This window comes from Filicampus tigris, chromosome 5, assembly GCF_054856515.1.
Source record: "Filicampus tigris isolate MCC_2025a chromosome 5, RoL_Ftig_1.0, whole genome shotgun sequence".
Classification (NCBI taxonomy): domain Eukaryota; kingdom Metazoa; phylum Chordata; class Actinopteri; order Syngnathiformes; family Syngnathidae; genus Filicampus; species Filicampus tigris.
The window spans coordinates 1,432,834-1,459,047 of NC_141221.1; the positions used below are offsets into that span (position 1 = coordinate 1,432,834).

Below are 26,214 nucleotides of genomic sequence, written 5' to 3' on the forward strand. Positions count from 1 at the left end.
GAGAGAACCGGTTCTTCTGGAAAAAGTTAGGTGTCACTTATCACATACCGTCCATTTGGCGTTTGAAGCCTACTGCTGTCTTTGCCGATTCCTTCAGGTCAGACACTGTACGGCCGTGTGCTCTGGAATCCGGAGCAGAACCTGAACGCCGCCTACAAACTGCAGCTGGAGAAGGTCTACCTTTGCACCGGCAGGGACGGCTACGTTCCCTTCTTTGACCCGACGGGCACCCTCTATAACGAGGGTCCACAGTACGGCTGCATCCAGCCCAACAAGCACCTCAAGCATCGCTTCCTGCTCCTGGTACTGACACTTACCCTGGACCTTGGACCTTCCTAGACGTCTCTAGCATCTGTGTTCCCTGCTATGATCTCGCTCTCTCAACAGGATCGCAAGCAGCCGGATGTGTGCGACAAATACTTCCACGATGTCCCCTTTGAGGCCAACTTTGCTTCGGACCTCCCGGAGTTGAACTCTTTGGCCGCCATGCCGGGCGTAGACGGATTTACCATGAAGGTGGATGCGCTCTACAAGGTCTGTAGCGCTGCTGGTCTCCCTTGTTAGTCCTTAGACAACAGTGTTCTCGCCTATTCGCTGTTCAGCTTTGGCAAGTTTACCGACGGGCACGTAGTTGCTGTATATGTGTTCAATCCAACTGAAATGAAAGTTTGCCTGGTGCCAAGGAACTATGTTGAAGTAAGGAGAGAAGCTTCATTTAGACAAAACAATTTCTGCCATCGTATGGCATCTGTAGGCAGTTCTAAATCTTTTCAAGGCGTGGGGCCATCAATTCCGCGCAGGGATGAGGCGCTATCAGCAAATCTGATCTGAAGTTGTGATGACCGAAGTGGGAGTACTACTCACACCCTCGTCGGTTCCCAGGTGGAGGCAGGTCACCAGTGGTACCTGCAGGTGATCTACGTCATCAGTCCCGAGTCGCGGTCCAGCCTGAGGATCGAGCGTTCGCTCTCCTCCCGGCTGAACCGGCCCAAGCGTGACCTGGTTGACCGCAGCGGGCGTCTGACGCTGGATGAGTCGCTCATCTACGACAACGAGGGTGACCAGGTGAAGAACGGCACTAACATGAAGTCCCTGCGTCTGGAGAGCGGGCCCGGCGGAACCTTCCACGCCCACGTGGGCCGCTCGGTGGGCGGCGGGGTGGCCGCCCTGGCCTTACTGGTCCTAGCCGGGTTGGCCACCTGCCTCCTGTTCCGGCGGTGCCACCGGCAGGCGAAAGTGAGTCCCCAGAGAACATCAGAAAGTTTGTCTGGTAAAAATTAGAACACTTTACATGTAAATAGATTCAGCGTTTCTTCATCTTTTTTTGGTTTTGTTTGTTTTTCGATTTTAACTTGGGTTTTTTTTTTGTCAGGGTGTAAAGAAAAGTTCTCTTTCCTTGGTACCTTGCTAACAACTTCGGCTGCCACTCCAGCCTTTTTCAGAGCTGTCACCGCATCCCGGTGTGATGTTTCTAAAAACTCCTAAACATTTGCTTAAAAATGTTAGTATGGGGGGGAGAGAAAATGCTACTTTTCTTGTAGCGGTGCTTTTTTTAGGGGGGGTCATAAATTAAAAAGATACTGCAAATATATTCTTGTAAAATTATAACGTATTTCTCAGAAAAAAAAATAAAAATAGATATTATTTTAATTGTACAACTTTTTGCTTATAAAATGTAATCTTTTCATAAAATTCAATTACAGATATACTTTAAATTCGTTTTTTTCTAACAACTACAATATTTTTCCTCAAACATTTTTTTCTTTACATTTCATCACTTTTTTTCATAAAATGTAATTAATGTTCTCATAAATAATACTTTTTTCTTTTTTGATCAGATATACAACTTTTACCTCATAGGAATCACAACGTTTTGCTCACCGAAATAATATATTTTTTTGTAAAATTGTAACTATTTTCTCATTAAATTCCCTGAATTTTTCATAAAATTTTAACTAAAATTTGTAGAATTTCTCACAGTTTTTCCTCATAAAATGACAACTTTGGTCGCCATTTATTTCTTATAAAACCGACTTTTTTTTCCTCTCTCTTAAAATGCTGACTTTTTTTCTGGTAAAAAAAGAAAAACTTTCAGGCACCGGGCAAGAAGGCGTACGAAGAGTACCCGCTGAACACCAAGGTGGAGGTGTGCATGGACAAGTGCGTGGAGAAGAACTTCAGCAGCAAGCACTGCACCGTCACCAACGTCAACGTGTTCAACCGCAACCACGAACCCGCCGCCAGCAAGGCCAAAGTCAAGCAAGTCAACCTGGAAGTCAAACTCCACAACAACCTCAACGACGGCACTGAGGTCTGAAACCAGATGTTTGTTTGTTTCTTTTGTTTTTTAAGCTATTTTCTTACGGGAATGACATATTTGCTAATGTATTTTTGTACCACTTTGAAAAGGGAAAGCGCGCGACGTGTCAACGTTATTATTATTATTATTATTTTTTTTCAATTCCTGCTCATTCAACTGGGTTACCTCACATGTACGCTAACGATGTTGTCTTTTATGGACCTGTTAGCTGTGTCCACACTAAGACGGATATTTTATTTATTTCGTTTTTTAAACATCCTATCTAGTTATCTTAACTTAGCTTTGATGGATGCTAAATGCAAAATTTGTGTTTATTAGAATCACATTGACAGAGGTAATTCCATTCCAAACACTTTTAGCAAACTAGTTGGCTTGCGTCATCATAAAAGTTTTACTTTTTCCACATAAAGTTACTCATTTTTTCCTCATGAAATTGAACTTTGTAGCTTAACATAGCTCAACTTAGTTTAATGCAAAATTTGTTTGTTTGAATCACATTGGCAGAGGTCATTTCATAATAAGCGTTTATTTCGGCATGCTGGTTGGCTTGTGTCGCAATATTACAATTTTACAATATTACAATACAATATTAAATTCGACATTTAAGTTGGCCCACGTCATGGTTCATGTTTTACGGGATTTTTTTTTTAAATTATCATGAAATTGACTTTGGATCTTAGCGTCGCTTAGCTTAGTTGGATGCTCACTGCAAAATGTAGTGGTTTTGGTTGATTTTGAGTCATGTTGACACAGAGGTCATTTCATGACAAACATTTATTTCGGCATGCTTTTTGGCTTATGTCGTGATCTTAAAATGTCTACTTTTTCATGTAATATTCAGGGATGTAACAATATCCAAATGTCACGATATGAACCTCACAGTATGATCATTATCACAATATTGTGGGGAAGTATAAAAAAGCTCACAACACTGTATTAAAACTCACAATATTGTAAAAAACAAAACAAAAAAAAAAAGGTCATGATATTGGAGGAAAAAAAACACTATATTGTGGTTTATACATAATAAGGAGGAGTTTATTGTCATGTGTTCCTATTGGCTGAGCGGCACAGAGTATCATGGTCTATTTTGTTCACAATATTTTGTGCCGCTGAAGCGAGCCAAAAGTCATGTTTTTGATGGAATTGTGCTGCATTTAATATCGTAACAGAACGACGATAATACAGTGGCAATATTAGTGTCGTGATATCGCCGTTATCGTTGCATCCCTAGTATATTTTTCCCCGTGAATTTGACATTTTGTTTCTTGAAAAGTAATTTAATCTATTATTATTTTCTCGTAAAAATGTAACGTGAAATTTCACCTTTAAACTCGCTGTCGCTAGCTAATGTTAAAGTTGCAGCAAAACTTTTCTCTCATTAAAAAATCCTCATAATTTACAATGCAGTTATAACCGCTCGTAAAATTTTAGGACACTATTGTAAAATGACAACTTGTCAAATTTAGAATTTTCACTCACTTTTCACTAACAAAAAGGTCACGATTGCTCGTGAAAGTTGAAATGAAGTTATTTTGCGAGAAAAAAGTTGGAATTAAAAAAAGAGTAGGCGATCTAACCCCGGAAAAGTCATAAATTTGCTAGAGAGAAGTTAATTATCATATTAATAATCATCATTATTAAGTTGATTATTCATAACTCTTTTTGTTTGTTTCTTTGTTGAAAAAATTGCAATGAAAATGCTCATAAAATTACAAATTCCTTTCACATAAAAACATTCTTGTGAAATAAAATGTAATTGTGAAAATAAATAATTTTCTGGTAAAATGATATCACTTGTTACTACAATTTCACCTTTTTCATGTGTAGTTTCATTTTTTCTAAAAAAAAAAAAAAAAAAAAATCAAAGTTTTCCCTCATAAAATAACAGCTTTTTTCATTTAATATAAAAAATACTTTATTGTGAAATTTGAACTTGTGAGACTTCTCCCTTGTGAAATGACAATTTTTCTTGGGTAAGAGCAGCACGTGTTGCTTTTGACGACAGCCTGTTGCGGCATTTGCGACAGTTTTTGTTGTTTTTTTTTTAAGTTTTTTGTTTTGTTTTTAAAAAATATCCTTCTTTGTGTGCACATAATAGCACAAAATTGGTGATTGGTAGCTCAGATTCTACTGTATCCAGTCATGTCACTGTAAAGCAAAATACTGTATATTATATCACAACTGTAATATTAGTCAAGTTCTTTCTATGCTGCTGAGTGAGTGTCGATGACATTCAAGTGCAATTATGACATCATCCTTTGTGCCATTACGATCAATTGCTTTGATTATTATTTCTGATTATTTCTGTATTTTAATGCGAAAAAAACGTTTGATATCAACATAATAGGAGCTCATGTCCACGTTTATTAGTATTGGATTGGCATTAGACGAAAAAGCTAAAATAATTCTTTCTGCTTTTTTACAGAGGTAAAAATGGGAGAAAATGTTTTTTTTTCCCTCTAGAAATTACAACTTTTCGTAGAAATTCTATTTCATTTTTGCTTTTTCTTACTTTTCTCAAAAGAAACTTTTTTTCATAAGCTAATTTTTTTTTTTTTAATACAGTACATCATATTTCACGACTTTAGTTGTCAAATTACACATTCTCTGAAATTAACACGTTTTTGCCTATAAAAAGACAATTTTAAAAAACCTGTAAAAAAAATCTTAATTCTTGCGAAATTACTTTTCTCATACATTTTTAAACTTTTTTTTCCCCCATAACATTGCTTCATAAAACTTATTTGTAAAAAATGGTCTTTATTGTCCTGAAAATGTCTCTCTTAAAATTGCAACTATTTTCTTGTGGAAATGTAACTTTTTCTCATAAAATGTCAGGTTATTTCTCCTCATGGTAAAATTCTTCCCTGTAAAATTCCAACCCTTCTTGTGAAAATGTCACTTTTTCTCAGAATTTATTATTTTATTTTATTTTTTTAAATATGTCAAATTTCATATTTTTATAATTGGATTTGAGCTACGATGATTTTTTTTTTCCTGATGTTATTTCGAGCCTTATTAAGACACATTTTTACAATGACATGATTAATTTTTTTCTCTTTAGTTTGTACACCGCTGCCGATATTCCAACAAGTGCCGTTTAGTAGAAAATCAACCATCCAAAGTTTTTTTTCCCCCCCACGCGATTGTAACCAATGAAAAGTGTCGCCTTACTAACAATCAATCAAGTGTGCGTGTGTGTGTGAATGTGTGTTTGGAATCTTTTCCTATTGCCCCTCCCCATGTTCCTATGCTATTTTTGTTTTGGTTTGTTTTGATAACGTTTGATGTGACACTACTACTGTCCAAGTCAAGTGTGAGACACCAACTGGCACTGGAAAAAGAAAAACTTGACTGCTCTCACTTCCTGTTTTCATTTGACTCTGTGCCTATGGGGAGGGGGGAAAAAAAACAAGAAAAGAATGCCTCCGGAATGAGCAGTCCTGGGGAATCACATGTTGTATTTTGGTGCTATGATGATTTTGCTGATACGACGGACGGACGCCTGCATTTGGTGCCTTTTTTTAGTCAATAAAAAAAATGTGAAAGTCAGCTCAAGTGATGTCGCATTGTGTGTTTACCTGAGTCGTTGAGCTTAATATTACTGCTTGTCCTAAAAAATGAAAAAATAAAAAACATGCCTCACACATGACAAATTTATCCTTGGAAAATTTGAACTTTTCTAATAAAGTGTATCTTTTCCCTTCTACTAGAAACTTTTTTTCCCCTAAGATTCAAATAATGTGTGGAAAAATTATTTTCATAAATGTAGACATTCTCTGAAAAAAGTCATCTTGTAACATTTCAAATTCCACATCCAATTTTAGATTTTTTTGTCAAACATTTTCCTTGTAGCATTTTTTCCCCTAGTAAAAGAATTCTCCCAAAATTGCACCTTTTAATATTAAAAGTAGTGTAATACAACTTTTGTTTTATAAAATGTTTAATTCTCAGGGGCGAAGCCAGAATGTGGCTAATGGGTGGGCCTGGAAAAATCAGGGTGGGCCTGAATATTTCTCTATTTCTCTTTCTATCCCTCCTATCAATTATGCCATTTTTAATATTCAATCAAACAAAAAAACACAAAAGAACTCAAATATAAAAAAAATAATTTAGTAAAAATTTAAAAGTAAATACTTTTTCATGAATCTCACTGGGTGGACAGTCTGTCAATCAGGGTGGACCTGTGCACACCCAGGCCCACCCATGGCTCCGCCCCTGCTTTACACGCTTAAAGAATGTTGTTGGTTAATTTTAACTTTCCAAAAATGACTACTTTTATCAAATAAATTCAACGTTTTTACTTTTTTGTAAAATATTGCAAAATTTACTTCTTGTAAAATGAATTTCTCATAAAATGTCAAATATTTTCTTTATAATAAAATTTTTCCTCCCACCCAGAACAATCCCGTTATACAGTTACAACGTAATGCTCTAAAGATTTGCAATTTTTCACATGAAATGTTTACTTTGATTTTTTTCTTTTTTTCTACAATTTCCTCCCATAATATTGCAAGTTTAACATTAAACTACAAGCAAATATTTTGTTTTGTTTTTAATTAGCTACAACATATAATGAATGATACTGTATATCGTATTTGCTAATGTGTACAGTACCTCAGACAGACATGCTGCATGCAACATGAAGTTGCACGTAATGACCTACAGGTGTCATCATTTCCCTCCCAATCAAGAAGTGTATCAAAAAGAATTCCCCTACCGATGCCAAAGCTGCCCCCCCCCCCCCCCCCCCCATCCGCACTTTTCTTTTTTATGCAGGGTGGAAATGGTTTCACATATGGAGGCTGACCTGAAGTCATGTGACCTTGCTAAGCCCCGCCCCCTCTTATGTAACGTCTCATATGTGCTCCCCTCGTCATCTCTGACCTCCTTTGTGTTCATCTGGAACTTTTTTCCCCCACGTTTGACAGTAAAGAATGCTGGAAAATGAGACTTGTGAGGCAAGGTTACTTCATGTGACGCCTTTCTTACTAAAGTTAAGGCCTAATAAAAAGATTTTAACAATATTTAATGTTAGTTTACACTTGCATGACAGGTTTGTCAAATGTGTACATTGCATCCTGCGTGAGAATTTCTTTTGCCTAAGAATGTTGTATTGTTTTTATGTTTCGATATTAACGGTGGTTGACTTATCTTTACACTTATTCACCAATTCAAACCCTTCTTGTGAAATACGTTTATGATTAAAAATTATACTTTTAATCACAATTGTTTTACTTTAATGCTACAAGATTTGAAGTTTTTTTTCCCCTCATAAAATTTCTTGTAGGAAAAAAATATAAATATTCCAACGTGATTTAAAGTCTCCATCTTTTGTAAAATTAAAAGAAAATCTTATATTATTGTAAAAACAACGATATTGTTTTCATCAACATAAAAACAATCATGCGATATTCCAATGTATGTATATTTTACATTGCAACTTTCAACTTCAGATTTGTACTCTTAGAAATGTCAAGCTTTTTTCCTAATAAAATTTCAACTGTTGTCGCATGAATTTATATATATAAGTGAAATGACAACTTTTTTCTTGTAATATTTAAACGTGTTCCCCCTTAAAACGTTTCAAAAATACATTAAATACTGATAGTACCAGTCAAGCATTAAACATTGAATATGTGAATGAAATGAATAACACGATGCTTATTTGAATTATTTATTTCTATCTTTAATTTTGTTTGTTTCGTTTTTGTGTTTTTCCGGCCGTTCATTCATTCCGCTCTTGCAAACGAGCCCTAACAACTGGGAAGAGGGGGGCGCGGCCACGTCAAATTGGGTTGTCTCTCATTGGCTAACCCAGCCAGCCGCCCACTCCGCACCACATTATCCTGGGTCCGGCCCTACTCGCACTCGCAGCACCGCCACACCATACCACTACTACTCTGGAGGGCTCCACGCATTCATGGCAACTTGAGCCGCCACGAAGCAGCGAAATGGCAGCGGGGAACAAGCGACGAGCTGCCGCCGTGGACGAGCCCGCCCCACGACGCCTCGCCTGAGGCTCCGCCGGCTGAGAGGAGCCCCGTTTGCGGCTTACTTTTGGCTCACCTGCGCTCGTGCGCTGGCGGGAGGATCTCCTTGCCCAAGCCTGTTAGCTTGCTTGCTTGCTGGCTAGCTCGAGGCTAGCGCCTAGTCGCGGCGTGGAAAGCCTCGCGACGCCGCCTCTCCGGAGGATAACGACCCGGCTGGATATATAACAGCCACTGGAGGCTTTAACCCCATGACGCGAATACATTTTTTCAAATTTTCTCCGTTGCCTCGCTGTTTTTTCCTTCCTTTTTTTTTTAGAATTTAAAAGCAGCGCCCCGCCGAGTTAGCCGCTAGTGTCACGTAAGCTAAGCAGCCTACCCAGCCTGTTGGTTTCTGCCGTCGACGTCCAGGTGGACGCTGTCACCTGCACGACTTCCCCGAGAGTGTCTGGGTAGGGCTGCGGTTCCCTACCCGATGCCGAGAGCCAGAAGCGGCTCCGCGGTGGAGGAGACAAGAACGGAGAGAAGTAGATAGGACTACACCTTTTTAGCTCGGTTTTTTTTTTCTTTTTCTTTTTTTTTTCCCATTTTTTGTTACAGTTCCAAGTCAGCACCAATTTTGGAAGAACTCATTAAAAAATATGAAGAAGTTTTCCAGGATGCCGAAGTCTGAGAGCGGCGGCGGGGGCCTCGGGGTAGCGTCCGGATCCGGCTCAGGGCTCAGCAGCTACTTCGGCAAAGTGTTCGCGGTTGGCCGGTATCAAGTCACCGTGGAGGAGCTGGTAGCCGAGGGTAAGTTAGCCAGACACACCCGTCTGTCGTAAATAAACACACATACACACACACACACCCCCATAAACCTTTAGCAACTTTTACGAACGTTTCCCCTCCCGAAGAAAAAATAACAGCTGTAGTCCACTGAGTCCCCCCCCCCCCAATGATAACAACGCCCAAGCCTCTTATGTCAACAAGTACTTTGTCAAGGTTCACTGCAACTGACAAGCAGCCTGCACTTTGACACACTTTTGAACCATAAAAACGATTTTTTTAATTTTGATGTGTGTACGTTATGAGTGTTTGTTATTTTTACTTTTAAAAACAGGTACTTTTAATGAATGCTTTTGCTACTATAAGACATTTTAATCATGAAGGTTGCAATATTCAATTAACAAATTTGTAGCCTCGGATCAAGTGAAAATCTGATTGTTGTACGTTTGTTATATGAGGGGGGAAAGTTGTCATTTTGCAAGAGTAATTGCAATTATGAGGAAAACCTTTTTTTTTTCACTTTTAGAAGAAAGTTGTCATTCATAAGACTCAAATTACAAACATTTGCAAAAGGATGGCAATTTTATCGAGTCTACTATTATGAGGATAGTCGTATGTTAACCAGGAAGACAAAGAGAAAAATGCATGCATTACGAAAAGAGACGTACTTTTCAATTCAATTACAAAATCGTGAAATTTTTTGAGTTTAAAGTAATAAGATGAGAAAAATATACATTTTGCAGGCATAAAGTTAGCAGCAAAAATGTGTCACCGTTTTAGTGTAGCCTCGGAAGAATGTTTGTGCCACTTGCCTGAATTGTGTGTCCCAACGTAACCTTGTAAACATGCGGTTGGGTCACACATGAAACCTGTTCCTGCTCACTTCCTGGACTAAAGTGTCATGGCATGTGGTCAATGGTCATGTGACCAAGTTTTTGTTGGTCTCTACACCTGTGTAGGCTCTGCCTGCATCGCGTGCGCTTGGCGGTAAATCTCCGTAGCAACAGTGCCACAGTTTGAAATGACAAGATTTCCATTGGGTTTAGCAGCCAAACAGGAAGTGATTAAGAATGTTGTGATGCAATGCCATAACTATTTAAAAAATGAAAAATAAGTCATGCGGGGTTTCCATCATGTGATGCGTCAACTGGCAGGTTGAAGTGGCAGCCTGTCACCCGCAGCTTCTCCCTTTCTTGACTATTGGGCTTTTTGGTCTTTTTTTTTTTTTTTTTTGTGGCTAATTCAGCCAAGAAAGTGCTAATCTCTGAAATAATAGTTCAATTTGTCACACTGTAGGAGTGTAAAGTTAAAGTATGGCATAAATGTAGCTGAAAGAAACATTGGTGATTGCCGTGGCAACCCAAGCATGGTCTAGTGTTCTTGTGTTAGCATTAGCGTCAGGGCTAAAGTTACTGTTGGCATTTGGAATTCACTTGAATGATCACACAGTTTTAGTCAAGATTTAGTGCTGTGTTAGTGTTATCTTAGCAGTCATTCTCCACTAGCTCATGTCAGTGAGGAATCTCAGTTAGATGGAAGGAAAGAATAATTACAGCATCATTTTCTCCTTTCTGTTATTTGTGATCGAAGTGAAAAAGTTGGATTTTCATGCATCCCCAACCACCCCCAGCCCCCTCCCCCATTGTAATTTTTGAGAAGAAAAAAATAATACAGGACAGAAGTTGAAAAAGTTGACTAACTTGTCCAAAAAGTGATCTTACAAGAGAAATGTAGAAACGTTTATCAGGACAAAACTCCTAATAAGGAATAAAAGTTGCAATTTTAAGAGAAAAACAGTTGAACTTTTACAAGAAAAGGTTTTAGTTTGTGAAATTTTTTGTATTTTGAGATTTAATTTTACAAAAAAAAAATATATATATATATATATTTTATATATATATATTATGCTGTTTTGATGATTAAATTCAACTATTACATAAAAAAAAGGTAGACTTTGTAATTAGGAAAAATTGTCAATTTATGTTATAATTTTCAGAGAAAACTCTAAAGTTTATGGGAAGGAAGTTGTAATTTGTGCAAGAAAAAATGTGTAATATGAGAGCGAAACAAGCATATTTCTCCAGCGTATCGTATGCGTTGACGAGCACAGCACAGCTTCCTGCCTGTGTGCTTGTTGCACACTCAAGATCCTAAAAGAGATCATGTGATGTTTTGAGCCATTTGGCTGTTGAATGAAAATCACAAGATTTCCCTTAAGCGCTGACCTTTGACTGATGGGCGTCGTTAATGTCCATGTCTGCTCCATTTACGTTCAATACCAAACATCGACTGGTCGCCACAAATAGCAGCCGGCCGGGGCAGTGTTTTTTGTTGCAAGTCCCACACGGGGATTGTCAATTAAATTAGTTTGCAAAAGACTCCATATTTTTGTTTTTATCGACAGTTTTTTTTTCTCCAAAAAAATGAGAATCAAGAAGCAGCAGCTCATATTTTTTTTTCAAGAAAAAGCACATAATTTTACATTAATGAATTTGGACTCTTAAAGTAGGGCTTGATCAAGTCTTAAGTTTCTATATTATAAGGTTGAAATGTGAGTTTTGGTATAGTGTAAATTTAAAATTTGATGAGAAAAAAGTTGGCATTTTTAAATTTATGTGGGACCTGGTGACATTTTTCTGTGGATGCAAAATTAGATATTTCCAATATGGAGATTTATGGGGGGTAATTTGAAATTTAAAAAGAAACACATTTTTAGTCACACAGCTGCAATTTTACGATAATACAATTCTAATATGAGAAAAGTTATCCTTTAAGATTTTTTTTATGACCAATAGAAGAATTTTTTTTATGAAGTTGCATCATGAGAAAAGGTTTGCAAAGTGGAGTTGAGCTTTATGAGAAAAAAGAAATGTTACGAGGACATAGAAATTTCAAGAGAGACAAGAATACATTTTACATGAAACATGTTCACATTTGATAAGTGTTTTGGTTTGACAAAAGCTGCTATGTTACAAAAGTGAAGTTCTACACAAAAATATGACAAAAGCTTTCAGTAAAAGCTGTCATTTTTTGAAGATGATTTGATGTTATGAGAGCTTATTTATATGAGGAAAAAAATATGAAGAAAAACATTTTACAGGAAATTTTAAGGAAAAAGTTTGACATTTTGTAACTGCGTACTTTACAGAGAGCTACAATTTTACAAGTGTATTATTGTAAAATCAAAGTGTAAATTTTACATTAAATTATAAGTGTAAAAAGAAGTTGGTAATCCTAAAAACAAAACGGCCTGCTTACTTGGCATGTTGCTAAAAAGAAAATCCAAACAAATAACTAAGCGAATCCAGGTGACAGTTAGCATTAGCGTTAGTCGCTGTAGTTGTCCATGTGTTTGTGTGTACGTGCTGATGTTGTTCTGACTAAATCGGTTTGGTCGTCTGTCCCTGTGCGCTGTAGAAACGTTGCGAATGGCCACGATTAGCATACTGTACGCCTGATGAATGGTCACATTGTGCCTCTTTTGTCGACTCATAGAATGCCAACGTGATAAAAAAAAAAAAAAAAAAGCAGCCTGTGTTCCCGTGACGGGCATCATCGCCGCCTTTTGTGCTCGCTCATTGAGTCCGAGCCAGTCCCGATTAGCCCATCTCAAGAGGGAGCGGAGCCAAATGCCTATGCTAAGGAGGTGTGCTGTGCTAAAGCTAACTGTACAGTGTTCCCCTCCTATTTTGCAGTTCATCGTCGGTGCCCCCTGCTGTTTCACAGATTTTTAATACAACTTTTGAACAGTCGTCGCGTGAATATTACAGACATACTGTATGTACACTTCTGTGATAGTTAAAACTTTCAATAAATATTATATATTTTAGCTAGTTTAAGCAACGTCAAGGTTTACGGTAAAATGTCCGCTTTGAAAGCGGCGTGACGATCCGTCCCCTCCAAAGTGCAGAATGTGTCGTCTGCCTGCGAAAAAGCAGTACCCCGCCACCACCGCCCTATCCCAAACGCACGCACGCACGCACGCACGCACACACACACACACACACCCCTAATGTGTATTTTTAGACAGCCGGAACTTTTTGCTGCTGATGCATCCGGACTGTCACTGTGGTGAGACTTGTCAAGGCTTGAAGGCAGCCTGAAGTGGGTCACGTTTTCAGTCAGTCAGTTGCTCCAAGAAGGTTCCCAATTTTTTGGATTGAAATACTCTCAAAGGGGTGACATCATTTTTTTTTTTTTTTTTTAAGTGATTCCAAAACTGTCCTTAATTTGGACATTTTTCTTGCATCAGAAGCCTCCGCAGCCCATGACAACAGTGGCCTGTTTGTGCCATTAGGTAGCTACAAGTCCAATAGAGTGGAATCATGTGGCTGGAGTATTATAAATGTCAAATAATTAATGAAGAAAAAAAAAACAGCTAATTAACAAAATTCGGAACTCTCATTTTTTAGTTTAAGGCATCTTTGTTCCTTTTATTTAATGGCATTTCAGTTCAACTACAGAGGGTTGTTTGTGCCAAAATTAAATTAAAACATTGCCAATTAAATAGCTAATTGAAATTGGCATTAATTCATTTTAATGTGACAGTATAAAAACAATTTCATTTTGTAAAGGAAAAGCCTCACATTTTACTTCCTGGTCGGCCGCTACGTCAGCACTTCCAAATATGGGCACGCTGTTGCGCGTTTGATAAAGTTCCATCTTGTCCGAGCGCGGCGATGGAACAGATTACATTCGGCAAGCGAGGTACCATCTACGTGCATCTGACGCATGCACGCAAATGAGATTGAGGCGAAAAAACGTTGAGTAGAGTTGCCTAGCAAGGAAAAAAATCTGAGGATGATAAAAATTTGAAGTTCGACACGGGACGTTTTAACACAGTTATTGTTGAATATTATGGCAACCCCACTAAAAAAATAACAAAAACAAAACAGCAACACTAGCACAAATACACAGCAAAGATAGCATACCTTTATGAGCTCATATGTTGGTCTTTTTTTTTACGTGTGCCCATGTATAATGTGGCTCTTTGCAGTAACACTTTAAAAATTGTGGCTCTTGTTTTAATAAATGAATGCCTTACCTTGAAACCTTGTTACAATTAAAATGGTTTGAGCTCACCTCTCGCTTTAACTTTTGTATCCGCAGTCCGTGCCGAGCCGCTTTTTGGTTGCAGATTATCCCGTCTCATCGCAAATCTCTCGAGGATTTGCTAAATCTCGTCAATCCAAAAGTCGCCGGCGGTAATTGGCGCCAAGCAGCTGCAAGGCAAACGGACCACCTAGGATGGAAATCCTGAGGTGAGGCGTGATGTAACTCAGGAAGCTGTTCCCAAAAACGGTGTACTATTCAACAAGGAGACATACTTTCTTCAAGTCAAAGTGTATATGAGCAGATGAAGTCGCTCGGAGTTTCTCTTCACAAACGTTCGAAGTTAAAGCCACATAGCCGGGTCGCGTTATTTTCCGTGTATTTTGTTAACGAGCTAGCGTTTGGTGCGCGAGGAACATCTGCCGAGCACGCATTTCACCATGATTCAAATCTACAGCTAAAAATTGTGTGGCAAACATTTATGGTTTCTATATGATTATATGGTAATATTTTTACAACCTAAATCTACAGTTGCAACGTTTCCTAGGATTCTAACGTATGATTTCTTGGATTAGTTAGACCTCCCAATTTTTATGATAGGCCCAACCGTAACCGCACTAAACTGGGCCATTTTTGCTCTTTGTCAGTGGCTTGTATGACAAACGGCTGACGTTCGCTAATCAAATAACCAAGATGAGGACTTATCAACAAGGCAGAATGAATCCGTTCTTTGTTTTTGTCCTTGGCATCATCCTGCGTCGGACAACGACAGCAACGGCCTCTGTGCTTCCTGGGTCAACGCTGACGTCACCGTCGCTGGTTCAAACAGTTTCGAACAGTCAGACCAGAGGTCCGCCGGGGCTCCGAGGGGTCCTGCTTTTGTCTAAAACGTTGGAATGCGTGAGCCCCCGCCCCCGTGTTTCCTTCCATTGGAGTTGGCTTCGCGAAGTGACAAAAGCCCCAGGGCGGCGATTTAGTGAGAACCCGATCCTGGAACAGGTGGCCTCGGACAAACCAGAACCGAGAAGTCACCCCCGACTGAAGACGGGTCTTTTGTTGGGACGGCAAACTCTGTGATCCCGTCAGAGTGATGATGCCATCCACTTTGGAATTCATTCTGAGACGCCACTCGATTTTCCTCACGTGAGCCTCCATAACAAAGATGTTCATAAGCGGACACATCTCAACCTTCTATTTATAAATACCCTCCGCTGGATTTATTGGAGTTAAATGGACTCTAATGGACATTTTATGTGGCCGTTTGAACTGAAAAGTGTGTGATTTGTTTACATTGCGAGTTCGGATAAAACCCAAGAGGATTAGCCAGTGGTTTCTGTTGAGCTGGGCTCAACTTTAGTTCCCATGACTGCTCGCTTACCTTTGTTCTTTTGAGTGCATGGGCACACACCCCGCACCAGAACGGGGCGGGCTGGCGCAAGACAGGAACATATACCATCGACATCTTTATGATTCAAATCAATTATTTCTACTCCAATGAAAATCCACACAGCTCCAATTTTCACAATTAAAATCTACAATTTCTGCAGTTAAAATCGACCATTTCTACAATTTAAATGACATTTCTAGTCTAAAATGTCAATCATTTAAAAGCTATATCTTGATGATTCAAATCTGTGATTTAGACAATTACAATCTACAAATTTGACGTTTAAAATCGACCACATTAGAGGATTGCAGCTGTCTGACCTGTGTCTCATTTGCATGAGACGGGATCGCCCCCTCGAGGGCTATTCACACACCTGCGAACTGTTTTAAACCCTTTGGATCATCATTTATATGAACCATAATCCAATATTTGCCCAAAAGCAATAAACATGTCTCAATATTAACAGAGGTAATGTACATACAAAATTCTAGTGGGAGTCAAGCTCCTGTTTTACGCTGGTGAGTAAACAAACACCCTTGGGCAACAAACAGTTAGCCTGAAGCAGATAGATTCGAGCCTTTCCTGATCTTGACGACATGTTTGGTGACTCATACTGTAGATTACTCTTGCTCATAAAAACATCACGCGATGCGTTCACTTCACGCTCTTTATCAGCAGTGCTGCGTTTGGTAATTCAGTTGGTCGACGCTGTGTAGCAGTAACTCCCTCTGTTGTGACAGCAACCGAGGCTAGCTAGCGTAGCGTGCGTTACGCGAACCCCCTTCCCCCATCTTCCCTCAGGCAACCCCGAGCTGACCTGAGCTCACTTGTTGCACAACAAACGCACCATTGTTGACTCCTTTGCAATCTCCATGAACTCGTCCTGATTCGAACTACGGGCAATATATAGGCAGTATGCCTAGCAAGGTTGGGAGTTACCCCATTTAGCCTCTAAGTGTGCGTTTCGTAGCATTAGCATTTGATACGCAGCACACTCTCGAAGCCACATGTCCAAAATCCGGCCCCTGTTCACATTTTCACCGGCCCGCAGCCTCAGGCATAAAATTAATCATGTGTGGCCCGTCAGTACTGTTGAAAAAATGTCATATTTTATATACCATCAGAATATATAATACGCTCTGAGCGCGCTTTGCCACTCCGAACACGCCGCTCTCAAAGTCGTGTTGGGTGTCAGAGTGAACCCGGCGCTGCATGACCTTTTGTATGGCCCTTTCCAGCCTATTTCTGAGAGACTGTAGCAAAGAAAAAGAAAGTTGACAGAGAGGACCGGCGCTTCCAGGACAAGTGGAAATTGGCAGATGTTTTTGGTGGAATACAAAACAACCCTGCCAAGTTTGCTAAGAGACCGTGGCTGTTTTCAAGGAATTCTGACCCTAACCAACGCCGTGAAAAATGAAAGCAACTGAAATCGGAATGGTCGGCCCCCCCCACGCGTTTCCACCTCGCCAAATCTGGCCCTCTTTGCAAAAAACTCGGGACACCCCTGCTCTAAGCGATTGCTCTGTGAAGTCGTCGACGTGCTGCAGGGGCAACAGGATGGGCAAAATAGACCGGTTGTGATTGCCAAGATGTTGTCAAAACGAGAAATCCAGTTGGCTTTAGTAAAGCACTCACCTAAGCCTGACAGTACTTAATAGGGCATAAAGTACTCTTGAAAGCGGTTCATAGTTGGACGGGAAGCAAAATGAATTCCCCGGCATGGCGGCATCTCGTACTCGCCGCCGACAGCTCTTCTCTAGCAAAGCCATGTATTGAGTTGACCTCCAACGCTCGCCGTGGCATATCTGTTTCAAACGCAACAGTTGTTGAGTGTGCATTTCGGGGAGTGTGCGAGCGCTCACTGCAAGTGTCTATGTCATAGTAGGCTCTTTTTTTGCATCTTGGGAGGATGGATCATTAAATTGACACGTTGAAAGAAATGCGTAGATCCGGGCTGGGGCGCTTCATTCAGCTCGCCTGGGGCAACAAACGAGCTCGCATGGTGCCTAAATGATCTCATTCATGAATCACACTTCCTTCATATCACATCATTACACAATTCATTGCTCCACGTCAGATTTTACCACGAGTGTTTGTCCTTTTTTGAAAACAAAGCACATGTGTGTGTATGTCGGCGAAATGTCCAAAACGTTTGTTTGTGTGTGTTTGCAGGAGGCTTCTCTGTGGTTTTCCTGGCCCGTACGCACGGCGGCATCCGCTGCGCCCTCAAGCGCATGTACGTCAACAACGTGCCCGACCTCAACGTCCACAAGCGGGAGATTACCATCATGGTGAGAGCCGCACGCGACAAGACACGGGATGATGTCATCTTCCTGTTCAAAGAACTTCACAGAGATTGCCGCCGAATTTCAAATGAGATTCGATCCGACTGGCTGATGTTGTGAAGAAATGTTGTTGCAGTTCATTTGTTACGGTGGAGCCTCCGCTACAGCACTTATTGTTAGTTTGATATGTGGGCTCCCTCTAGTGGTACATGAAAGAATCACTGAATTAATGGTTCAAACTCTGCGTGTTACATTGGCTTCAACATTTTTGGGATCCAGTATGTCCAGTTGTATGAAACTAATACAATTTAATTTGCATGTAATCTTTTTAGAAGTGTTTGCTTTTAAAACATTGATTTGGGTACAATTTCTATTGGGGAATACCCAATATTCCCCACTACTGTAATACCGTGCAATACTCAACATTCCCCACTACTGTTAGTCTAGTTTTATTTTTATCCAATGCTGTTCCTTACATTTCACTACAGCACTGCAGCACTGTCACTTAGAGTATTTTTTTCCTCTGTACTATGTACAGGCCGAAATGAGTGTTCCTCATATTTTTTATGTAGATGTAGGTTGGTGTGTATACACATGTGTATATACACATGTTACTGCGTATATCTACATAGGTTTGATTCTAAATGTTTGCCGTCAATGTTATACATTAATGGCCACATTATGCCGCCGCCCCTGTGTGACCTATATCTTTGCTACTGTAACAATGAAAATTTCCCCACTGTGGGATCAATAAAGGCATTCTTATTCTTATTCTTATTCTTATTTAGTTTATGGGCACATGTGAGGTTAGCAACAATCCTTGTGATGCTTACTTGGATGACTTCTCGCATGACAGGCAGTCATTTTGAACAAAAGAAGTGCTCCCGACAGCTTTTAAGTTGTCGTTATGCCCCATGCAGAAGGAGCTGTCGGGCCACAAGAACATCGTGGGTTACCTGGACTCTGCCGTCAACACCGTATCAGACAGTGTGTGGGAGGTCCTCATCCTCATGGAGTACTGCAAAGGTACTCGCTGTCCACAAAATGGCGCCTCGTGGCGTGAACTGTGCCCGGGTGAAGACTCAACTGTGTTGTTGTTGCGTTTTAGCGGGCCAGGTGGTGAAGCAGATGAATCAGCGTCTGAACGTGGGCTTCAGCGAGGCCGAGGTGCTGCACATCTTCTGCGACACGTGCGAGGCAGTGGCGCGGCTGCACCAGTGCAAGACGCCGGTCATCCACCGGGACCTCAAGGTAAGACGCCATTTTGTGATGCGCTTGTTGACGCGAGAGCCATGTTGGCGCTGTTCGTCGATCCCGAGTATAGCGGGGATGTGTCCCTGGCCCACATGCAGTAGGTGAAAATCTGACATGTCGAGACGATTGAGAAAACATTTCCCTCCCGCACACTTTAAAGACAGAAAAAAAAAATGTCTTGGAGGTCTTTCAAGATCGTACGCGGTGACCAATTGGGGCTCAGTGTCTATTTGAAGAATGGATGGTATACAAACTATAGAGAAAAATACTTTTCTAACTGTTTTCTGCCGCTCAAAATGAATACATACACTAGGTGCTGTTGCTTTGGTTAGCAACAGAGTGTGAACCAATTCCCCAGATAGAAACCGTAATGTCAATAAAAGCCGGAGGGTGAAACTTGTGTGTTGGCCCCAGACCGAGATGAATTGAATTTGCGTGGTCAGCGCAAGAAGTTTCCGGATTATTCCAGCGCCTCCGCTTCCTCTTGCACCCCTGCTCCCCGTTCCCGCTTCCTTTGCCAGGTCGAGTTCTTATTTCCTTCCTCCGCTGCAGAAAGCCCCAACCAGCCTCCCACGTGCTCCTCATTCTCCTCTCACAAAAGTTCCTCAATAACTAAGTGGCACAATTTTGAATCCTTCAGAAGGCCCCCATTTTCAGAGTAGCCAACTTGTCCTACAGATTCATCTGATTGCTTCCAAATTTTCAGCACATGTACTAGACAGATTGACTAAATTGCCCAGTTTTTTTTGTTGTTTTGTATTATTTATCTACGCCATGATAAATGGGCTTAGTGGTGAAGTGTAATGATTTGCAATGAAACACAAATCACTCATCCACAATCATTTTGGGGGGGAAATGCAGCCCCAGGAGCCTGCTTCACTCAGAAGCATACATTTGGTAGACGTGTCTCTCATGATGAGATGCACAAAAAAGTCCCAAGAAACCAAGCCTGAAAATACACACGAACTCTGACATTTTGGTTTCAAGAGGCCATTTTCGGGACAGTTTTGGCAAAATTTCCAAAGCTTCTACAAAGACTAGATGCTCCGAGTGTTTTGGAAAGGCTGTTTCACTTTTTGTAACATGAAATTCAAATGACATTCCTCTCAAGAGTAGATGCACCAAAAAACATATCAAGAAGACATAGAGATACAGTCTGCCATTTTGGTTTGGTTTGAAACAGTCATTTTAGGTTTAGCCTCATGGTTGATTGTTTCCAGGGATGCTACAATGACAAACTCCTCCAAGATTTTTTATTTTTATTTTACTCAGTCCGCAAAACCCGTGTCACTTGGCAACGTATGTCACGGATAGACCCACAAAAAAAGAAAACACTTCAAGGAGCCATGTCCAAAAAGATGCACCAAGTGTCCATTTTGGGGCTCTTTCGAGAGAAACTTTGCATATGAACGCCTCCTACTGATGATGACATCAAAATGAACCCCTTTGTCACTTTTTTTATTTTATTTTTTTACCACCCCTTAAACCCTTGAATATAACTGGGCACAACGTTTGGTACGCAAACGTTGTCTTCTCGCTCGCTATAAATACTTGTGACGTAACCAAGGTGGCGCTCCTTCGCAGGTGGAGAACATCCTGCTGAACGACCAGGGCAGCTACGTGCTGTGTGACTTTGGCAGCGCCACCCACAAAGTTCTCCAGCCGCACAAAGATGGCGTGACCGCTGTGGAGGACGAGATCAAGAAGTGAGTTCAATCAATCTTACAAAGCTGCTGCAGCCGCGGCGAGATATTTATCTGACGCGCTCTGTTTCGCTTCCAGTTGAAAAATGACTTCAAAGATGTCATTGAAGTCTGTAACAAACACTCCGCATTTAAGCTTTTCTTTTTTTTTTTTTTTTTTTTTTTTGTGGGGGACAAATTATGCAGAAAACTGGTAACTGTCTGACATGTGCTGGTAGCCGGTGTCTATCCAGCTCATCCTGGTTACTGTCTAGCTAGCATGTTCCGATAACTGTCGACCACATTCCGATAGCGATCTAGTCTGCTTTGGTAACTGTCTTTCCCAATAAGGTAACTGTCTGTGTAATTCTGTAGCTTTGTCCTGTCTAGAGTGCATCAAAGCCTGGATGTCACAAAATGTCTTAAATTTCAACGAAAAAAAACCCAGAAGTTGTATGTAGTGTTGGGTCTTTTACATCCCACCCTGTTGCCCTGGGCCCCCTCCCTGGCTTCATATGTGAAGCCAGCGCTCTCGTACTTGGGTTTTAAAATGGATGTTGATCTTAAATTGGAAATACAATTGCATTTTGTCATAATGTAATATTTAATAAGCTGCTTTGTCACTCAGTGCCTCCTCCTTTTAACCCCCACAGGTACACGACACTGTCGTACCGGGCGCCAGAGATGATTAACTTGTATGCGGGGAAAGCCATCACCACTAAGGCTGATATATGGGTAGGTTTATGTGTTTGTGTTGTTGCAGGGCTGGTTTGTGCCGCACGTGTGCTTCTTGCCGTTAGTCTGCCCCGACAGGTTTCTCCACTTCCTCCTTGCGGCCTCGCCCAACTCCTGTTTATCTTTGCTTCCCCCCTTGTTTAAAAAAAAAAAAAAAAAGAAAGAAATGAATTGCATAGCGTCTATAGCAACAACTATGTCAGGCCTCCATTTTGAGATAACAAGGCCCAGGTGAGGACTTTGTTTGATTTGAAGGTGAGAACAGAGTTTGGACCAAAGCCAGAGTCAGGAGTGAGGCATCAAGTTTGACTCTCACTACTAGAATACAGCGGTAGCTTGACTTATCAGTGTCACCAAGCTTGCAATTCGATTTATTCCCATGTCCAATCCGTTTTCCCAATTGGAGTGAATTCAAATGCCTTTCATTTGTTCTGCTGTCCCAAAAAACACCACCACTTTTTTTTTAATTACGTTTTTAATTTTGAAAAATAGCAGTGTATTTTATAAAGCAAAAAAAAAAAAAAAGACTGGTTTCATAAAGGGTAATAACTGTACGAAGGTATTTGTGTTGAGTGTGCATTTGAGGAGCGTGGCCTAGTTTATCCTGTCTCTCGCTCAAAGTGGGCTGGGCAAATGATTATTTTAACATGTAAACAAACCTCACAAAGAAAGACGAGACAGCGGTGTTGGGAAACAAAGCCCACTACCCCGCCACCCCCTCAGTACTTCCTGTCAGCCAGCACGCTGACTTCCTCTTCTGTTTGGAGCGTGTCTCAACACACGCGTGTTTATCAGCTTGTATAGTACATAACAAGATGAGTGCTCAAAGGCACCAGAAGCCCTAAAGGCAGCTGACTGATTCCAAAGTGGTTTATCTCTAAACTGCAATGTCGGCACATTTCATTGCATCATTCATAAGCAGCCTGCAGACTTGTTTGTTGGACGGCCATATTGCTCAGGGCGTAAAACTCACTGCCTGGTTCCTTAGCTCAGTAACAAACAGCTAAGTGGCTTCAGTTGTGCCTGGAATTTGTTTGAAAGTCAGCCCCTGAAGCCACTTGCCTTGAGCAAAATGAAATTTGGTAGGCGTGTCTGTCATGAGGAGACCCTCAAAACAAAAAAAAAAGTCTCTACAAGCCATGCCTGAAAAAATGTAGGAGTCCTGCCATGTTGGTTTAAAGTAACCATTTTGAGATATTTTTTGTCATTTCCTGGGGTCCATCAAAGACAGATTTGTTTGAGAACGTTTCTGGTTTCATATAGCAACATGAAATTTGACAAGTGTGTCTATGGTGAGTAGACCCACATAAAGCATCTCAAGAAGCTATGCCTGAAAAGCGAAAGGAGGTCTGCCCTTTTGGGTTGAAGCAGCCATTTTAGGATCCTTTCTTGGCATCTGTCAAAGGTGGTCCCAGAGAGTTTTTTTCTTGGCATCTGTCAAAGGTGGTCCCAGAGAGTTTTTGAACATTCAGCCCCTGGTGACGCCCTTTACATGTAGCAACTTAACATTTGGTAAGCATGTCATTCAAGAGTAGAAGCACAAGAAAAAAGTCTCTGGAAGCCATACCGGAAAAGACGGAATTTCTGGCATTTTTGTCAGAAAGCAGCCATTGAGGATCAATTTGACAATTTCGAAGCATCCCTCAAAGACAAACTGCTCCCAGAGAGTTTTTGACTGTTCAGCTCCTGACGTTAGTTTCATGTGGCAACATGCGATGCGGTACATGTCTATCATGAGTAGCCACACAAAAAAAACATCTCGAGACACCATGGCTGAAAAACAGGACATCTGAAATTTTTGTCGAAAGGCAACCTTTTTGGAATATTTTTTTAATCATTTTTAAGGCATTCAGCAACCAAAGCTTGTTATATGAAGCAACATGAAATTTGGTCAGCATGCCAGTTAAAGAGAAGCCACACCTGCAAACACGAGCCAATTTCGCACGGCAACGTGAGATTTTGTATACATGTCTATCATGAGTACACACACAAATCTCAAGGAGCCGTGCTTAAGAAGGCACAAAGTCTGCCATTTTGGTTTGAAGTGACCGTTTTGCCTCCTTGAGAGACCAACTTGCCCCGTTTTGTGCCGGAAAATGAAAATTGGAACACATCATGCAGAGTGCAGGCGCACAAAAAAAAAAAGTCTCAATAAGCCATGGCTGAAATCCATTGGAAGTCTGACATTTTGTTTTGAAGCAGGTATTTTAGGGACAATGTCCCAAATGTCTCTCGTCTCTTCATTTGTTGTGTCTGCTCAACGTCAAAAGCAGCGTTTTTTAACGTCCAATGTTTGTTTCCACAGGCGCTGGGATGCTTGTTGTACAAGCTGTGTTTCTTCACGCTTCCATTCGGGGAGAGCCAAGTTGCCATATGCGACGGAACCTTTATCATTCCCGACAACTCCAAGTTCTCCCTCAAGTTGCACTGCTTAATCCGTAAGTCCTTTTCCTATTCCCTCACAAACATTTGGCCATTGACTGAATGTGGGCTGACGCGGTTTTCATGAGCTAATCTGCACACTCAGCCTTCTTTTTTGTGTGCGAGTGCACAGAGCCATCTGTACACAAGTTGAGCCTGTTTAAACCAGTCAGGACTGACTGACTGTCTGTCTGTCTGCTTGCTTGTTTTCCACTTGTCTCACTTGCCCTGATTGTGGTGGAGCAATGGCTCCAGCAAGTGGCCCAAAGGAGAAGCGCATCCTACAGTTCTGAAACCATTACAAATGCTTTCTTACAGGATATATGCTCGAACCAGACCAGGAGAAGAGACCAGAAATCTACCAGGTGTCCTACTTTGCCTTTAAATTTGCCGGAAAAGAACTTCCTGTGCCAAATATCTTTGTAAGTACAGCACAGACGTTTTATTTTCTTTCCAATTAATGCATAGTGACAGAATGATTTTTCTTTACAGAATTCTCCCATCCCCACGTCGTTACCAGAGCCTCTCACGGCCAGTGAAGTGGCCGCCAAGAAGAGTATGACGAAAGCAAGGTACTGTACTGCCAAAAGTGCAAAATGGAAAATATACAAATGTTACAAATTATTAGGGACGGATTGACAAATATTAGACAAAATATAGTTTGAAAAATATTAGATGAAAATTGCACACATGTTGGGGGGGCACATCTCAAAACCAGAAATACGTAACTACTAAAATAAATAAATTTGGAAACAAAGAAAAATAGGGAAAAAAACTCACCAAGTATGAGAATACAACCATTAGAAAAAATACACAAATATTTGTAAGAAATATTATACAAAATACACACAGAAACATTTACAAAGATATTTGATTAAAAAAAAAAACACGTACCACTGTCATCAAAAAAAAAAAAGTTACAAATTTGGAAACTATAATGCACAAAATAAACACATTAGACAAAATATTAGAAAACAAGGAAAGCACACACAAAAATACTTATTTTCTTATTAATTTTAAAAGGACAATGTGTATAATTCAGTGCCATCTAGTGGTCAATTAATAGAATGCAATGACCAAAAATGGTAGCGTGCGCGTTTTGAAGCACAGGCACTACGGTGGCTCCGACAGAGCACGCGTCGCAAGCCTGCCAACAGTTTCTTCAGCAGAGGTGCAAGAAAAATGTCATAAAGCCTAGGAGCTACATTCGCCAAGTTTGCCTGCTTTCGAGTATCCGTAGCACAAAGATGACAGCGAAACATTGCAACTTCCTGTAGGGGAAGCGCGCCCTATGTAATATCATTAGAGATTACTTCACCTACGATTATATCAAAATAATTACATTGATGTGTAGGCCTATAGTGTATACGTTGTCCCTTTAAGGAAAATATTTAACAAAAAATACACAAGTATTAGAAGAAACAAATGGGCTTTTTTTTTTTAACGATGAAAATATTTGGGGAAAAAATATTAGACAAAATCTACACTTTATTGGAAAAAAGGGCCAAATATTTTATCCAAAAACAAATTTCAACAACATACTAATTAATATGGAGGAAATGAAAAATACACAAATAATAAAACTTATGTTCTATACTTATGTAATATATTAGAATTATTAGTGCAAAAATCTTTAAAAATATAGCCTGTGATTAAATCTGACCCAGGTGGTCTTAAAAAGTCTTAACTTGGGCTTCCTTAAACTTTTACATAACCTGACTAAGTCATTTAAAATCACATCTTACCTATGATGTTATTTTTATATTCAGAATACGAGACTCGGTGGGCCCGACGGAGACCTCCATCGCCCCCCGACAGAGGCCCAAGGCGGCCAACAGTAACGTCCTGCCGCTTGCCACCGTCACGCCTGTCAAGATGACCGTGGGGCCCTCCGTGCCTGTCAGTAACGGTCAGAAAGGTGCGCTACAAGCATCTCAAGCTCAAAAACAAGCAAAACGGTGCAAGAAAGGAAGGCAAACTAGTGGCACCTGCTGGTGTCAAGGCCACATTGCATTGTTTACAGTCTTCCATTATGATCAAAATATATTTAGAACATATTTTACAATTAAAAAATATTACACAAATATTGTGAATTATAGTAAAAATTGTAGTTTAATATTAGATGTAATATAAAACAATACTGAAGAAAACATTAAACTCAAATTAAAAAAAAAAACTAAAAGACTACAAGAAAAGTAGTCAAACTATGAGATGGAAAAGGAAAATGTCTAGAAAATATTTTGGATTTTTTAAAAAAAAATGAGACAAAAATACAATGTGAAATATTAGTTAAGAATAAATATATAAAATCAATTTT

General features: G+C 40.2%; 2 protein-coding genes across 2 annotated transcripts in view; both read left to right on the top strand.

The window, feature by feature from the left end:
* The window catches only part of fras1 (Fraser extracellular matrix complex subunit 1), a 129,906-nt gene extending 124,031 nt beyond the window's left edge, over window positions 1-5,875 (top strand). The window contains exons 71-74 of the mRNA XM_086030020.1: window positions 98-303; window positions 388-534; window positions 883-1,236; window positions 2,084-5,875. Of these exons, the coding sequence (XP_085886146.1) occupies window positions 98-303; window positions 388-534; window positions 883-1,236; window positions 2,084-2,317 (941 nt within the window). The 3' untranslated portion in view covers window positions 2,318-5,875. The remainder of the gene's footprint in view (window positions 1-97; window positions 304-387; window positions 535-882; window positions 1,237-2,083) is intronic.
* Window positions 5,876-8,169: 2,294 nt separating this feature from the next.
* The window catches only part of bmp2k (BMP2 inducible kinase), a 30,384-nt gene continuing 12,339 nt past the window's right edge, over window positions 8,170-26,214 (top strand). The window contains exons 1-10 of the mRNA XM_086030251.1: window positions 8,170-9,105; window positions 17,693-17,811; window positions 18,726-18,831; window positions 18,914-19,056; window positions 20,644-20,765; window positions 21,395-21,476; window positions 23,782-23,914; window positions 24,216-24,319; window positions 24,390-24,469; window positions 25,667-25,815. Coding sequence (XP_085886377.1) covers window positions 8,955-9,105; window positions 17,693-17,811; window positions 18,726-18,831; window positions 18,914-19,056; window positions 20,644-20,765; window positions 21,395-21,476; window positions 23,782-23,914; window positions 24,216-24,319; window positions 24,390-24,469; window positions 25,667-25,815 — 1,189 coding nt within the window. The 5' untranslated portion in view covers window positions 8,170-8,954. The remainder of the gene's footprint in view (window positions 9,106-17,692; window positions 17,812-18,725; window positions 18,832-18,913; window positions 19,057-20,643; window positions 20,766-21,394; window positions 21,477-23,781; window positions 23,915-24,215; window positions 24,320-24,389; window positions 24,470-25,666; window positions 25,816-26,214) is intronic.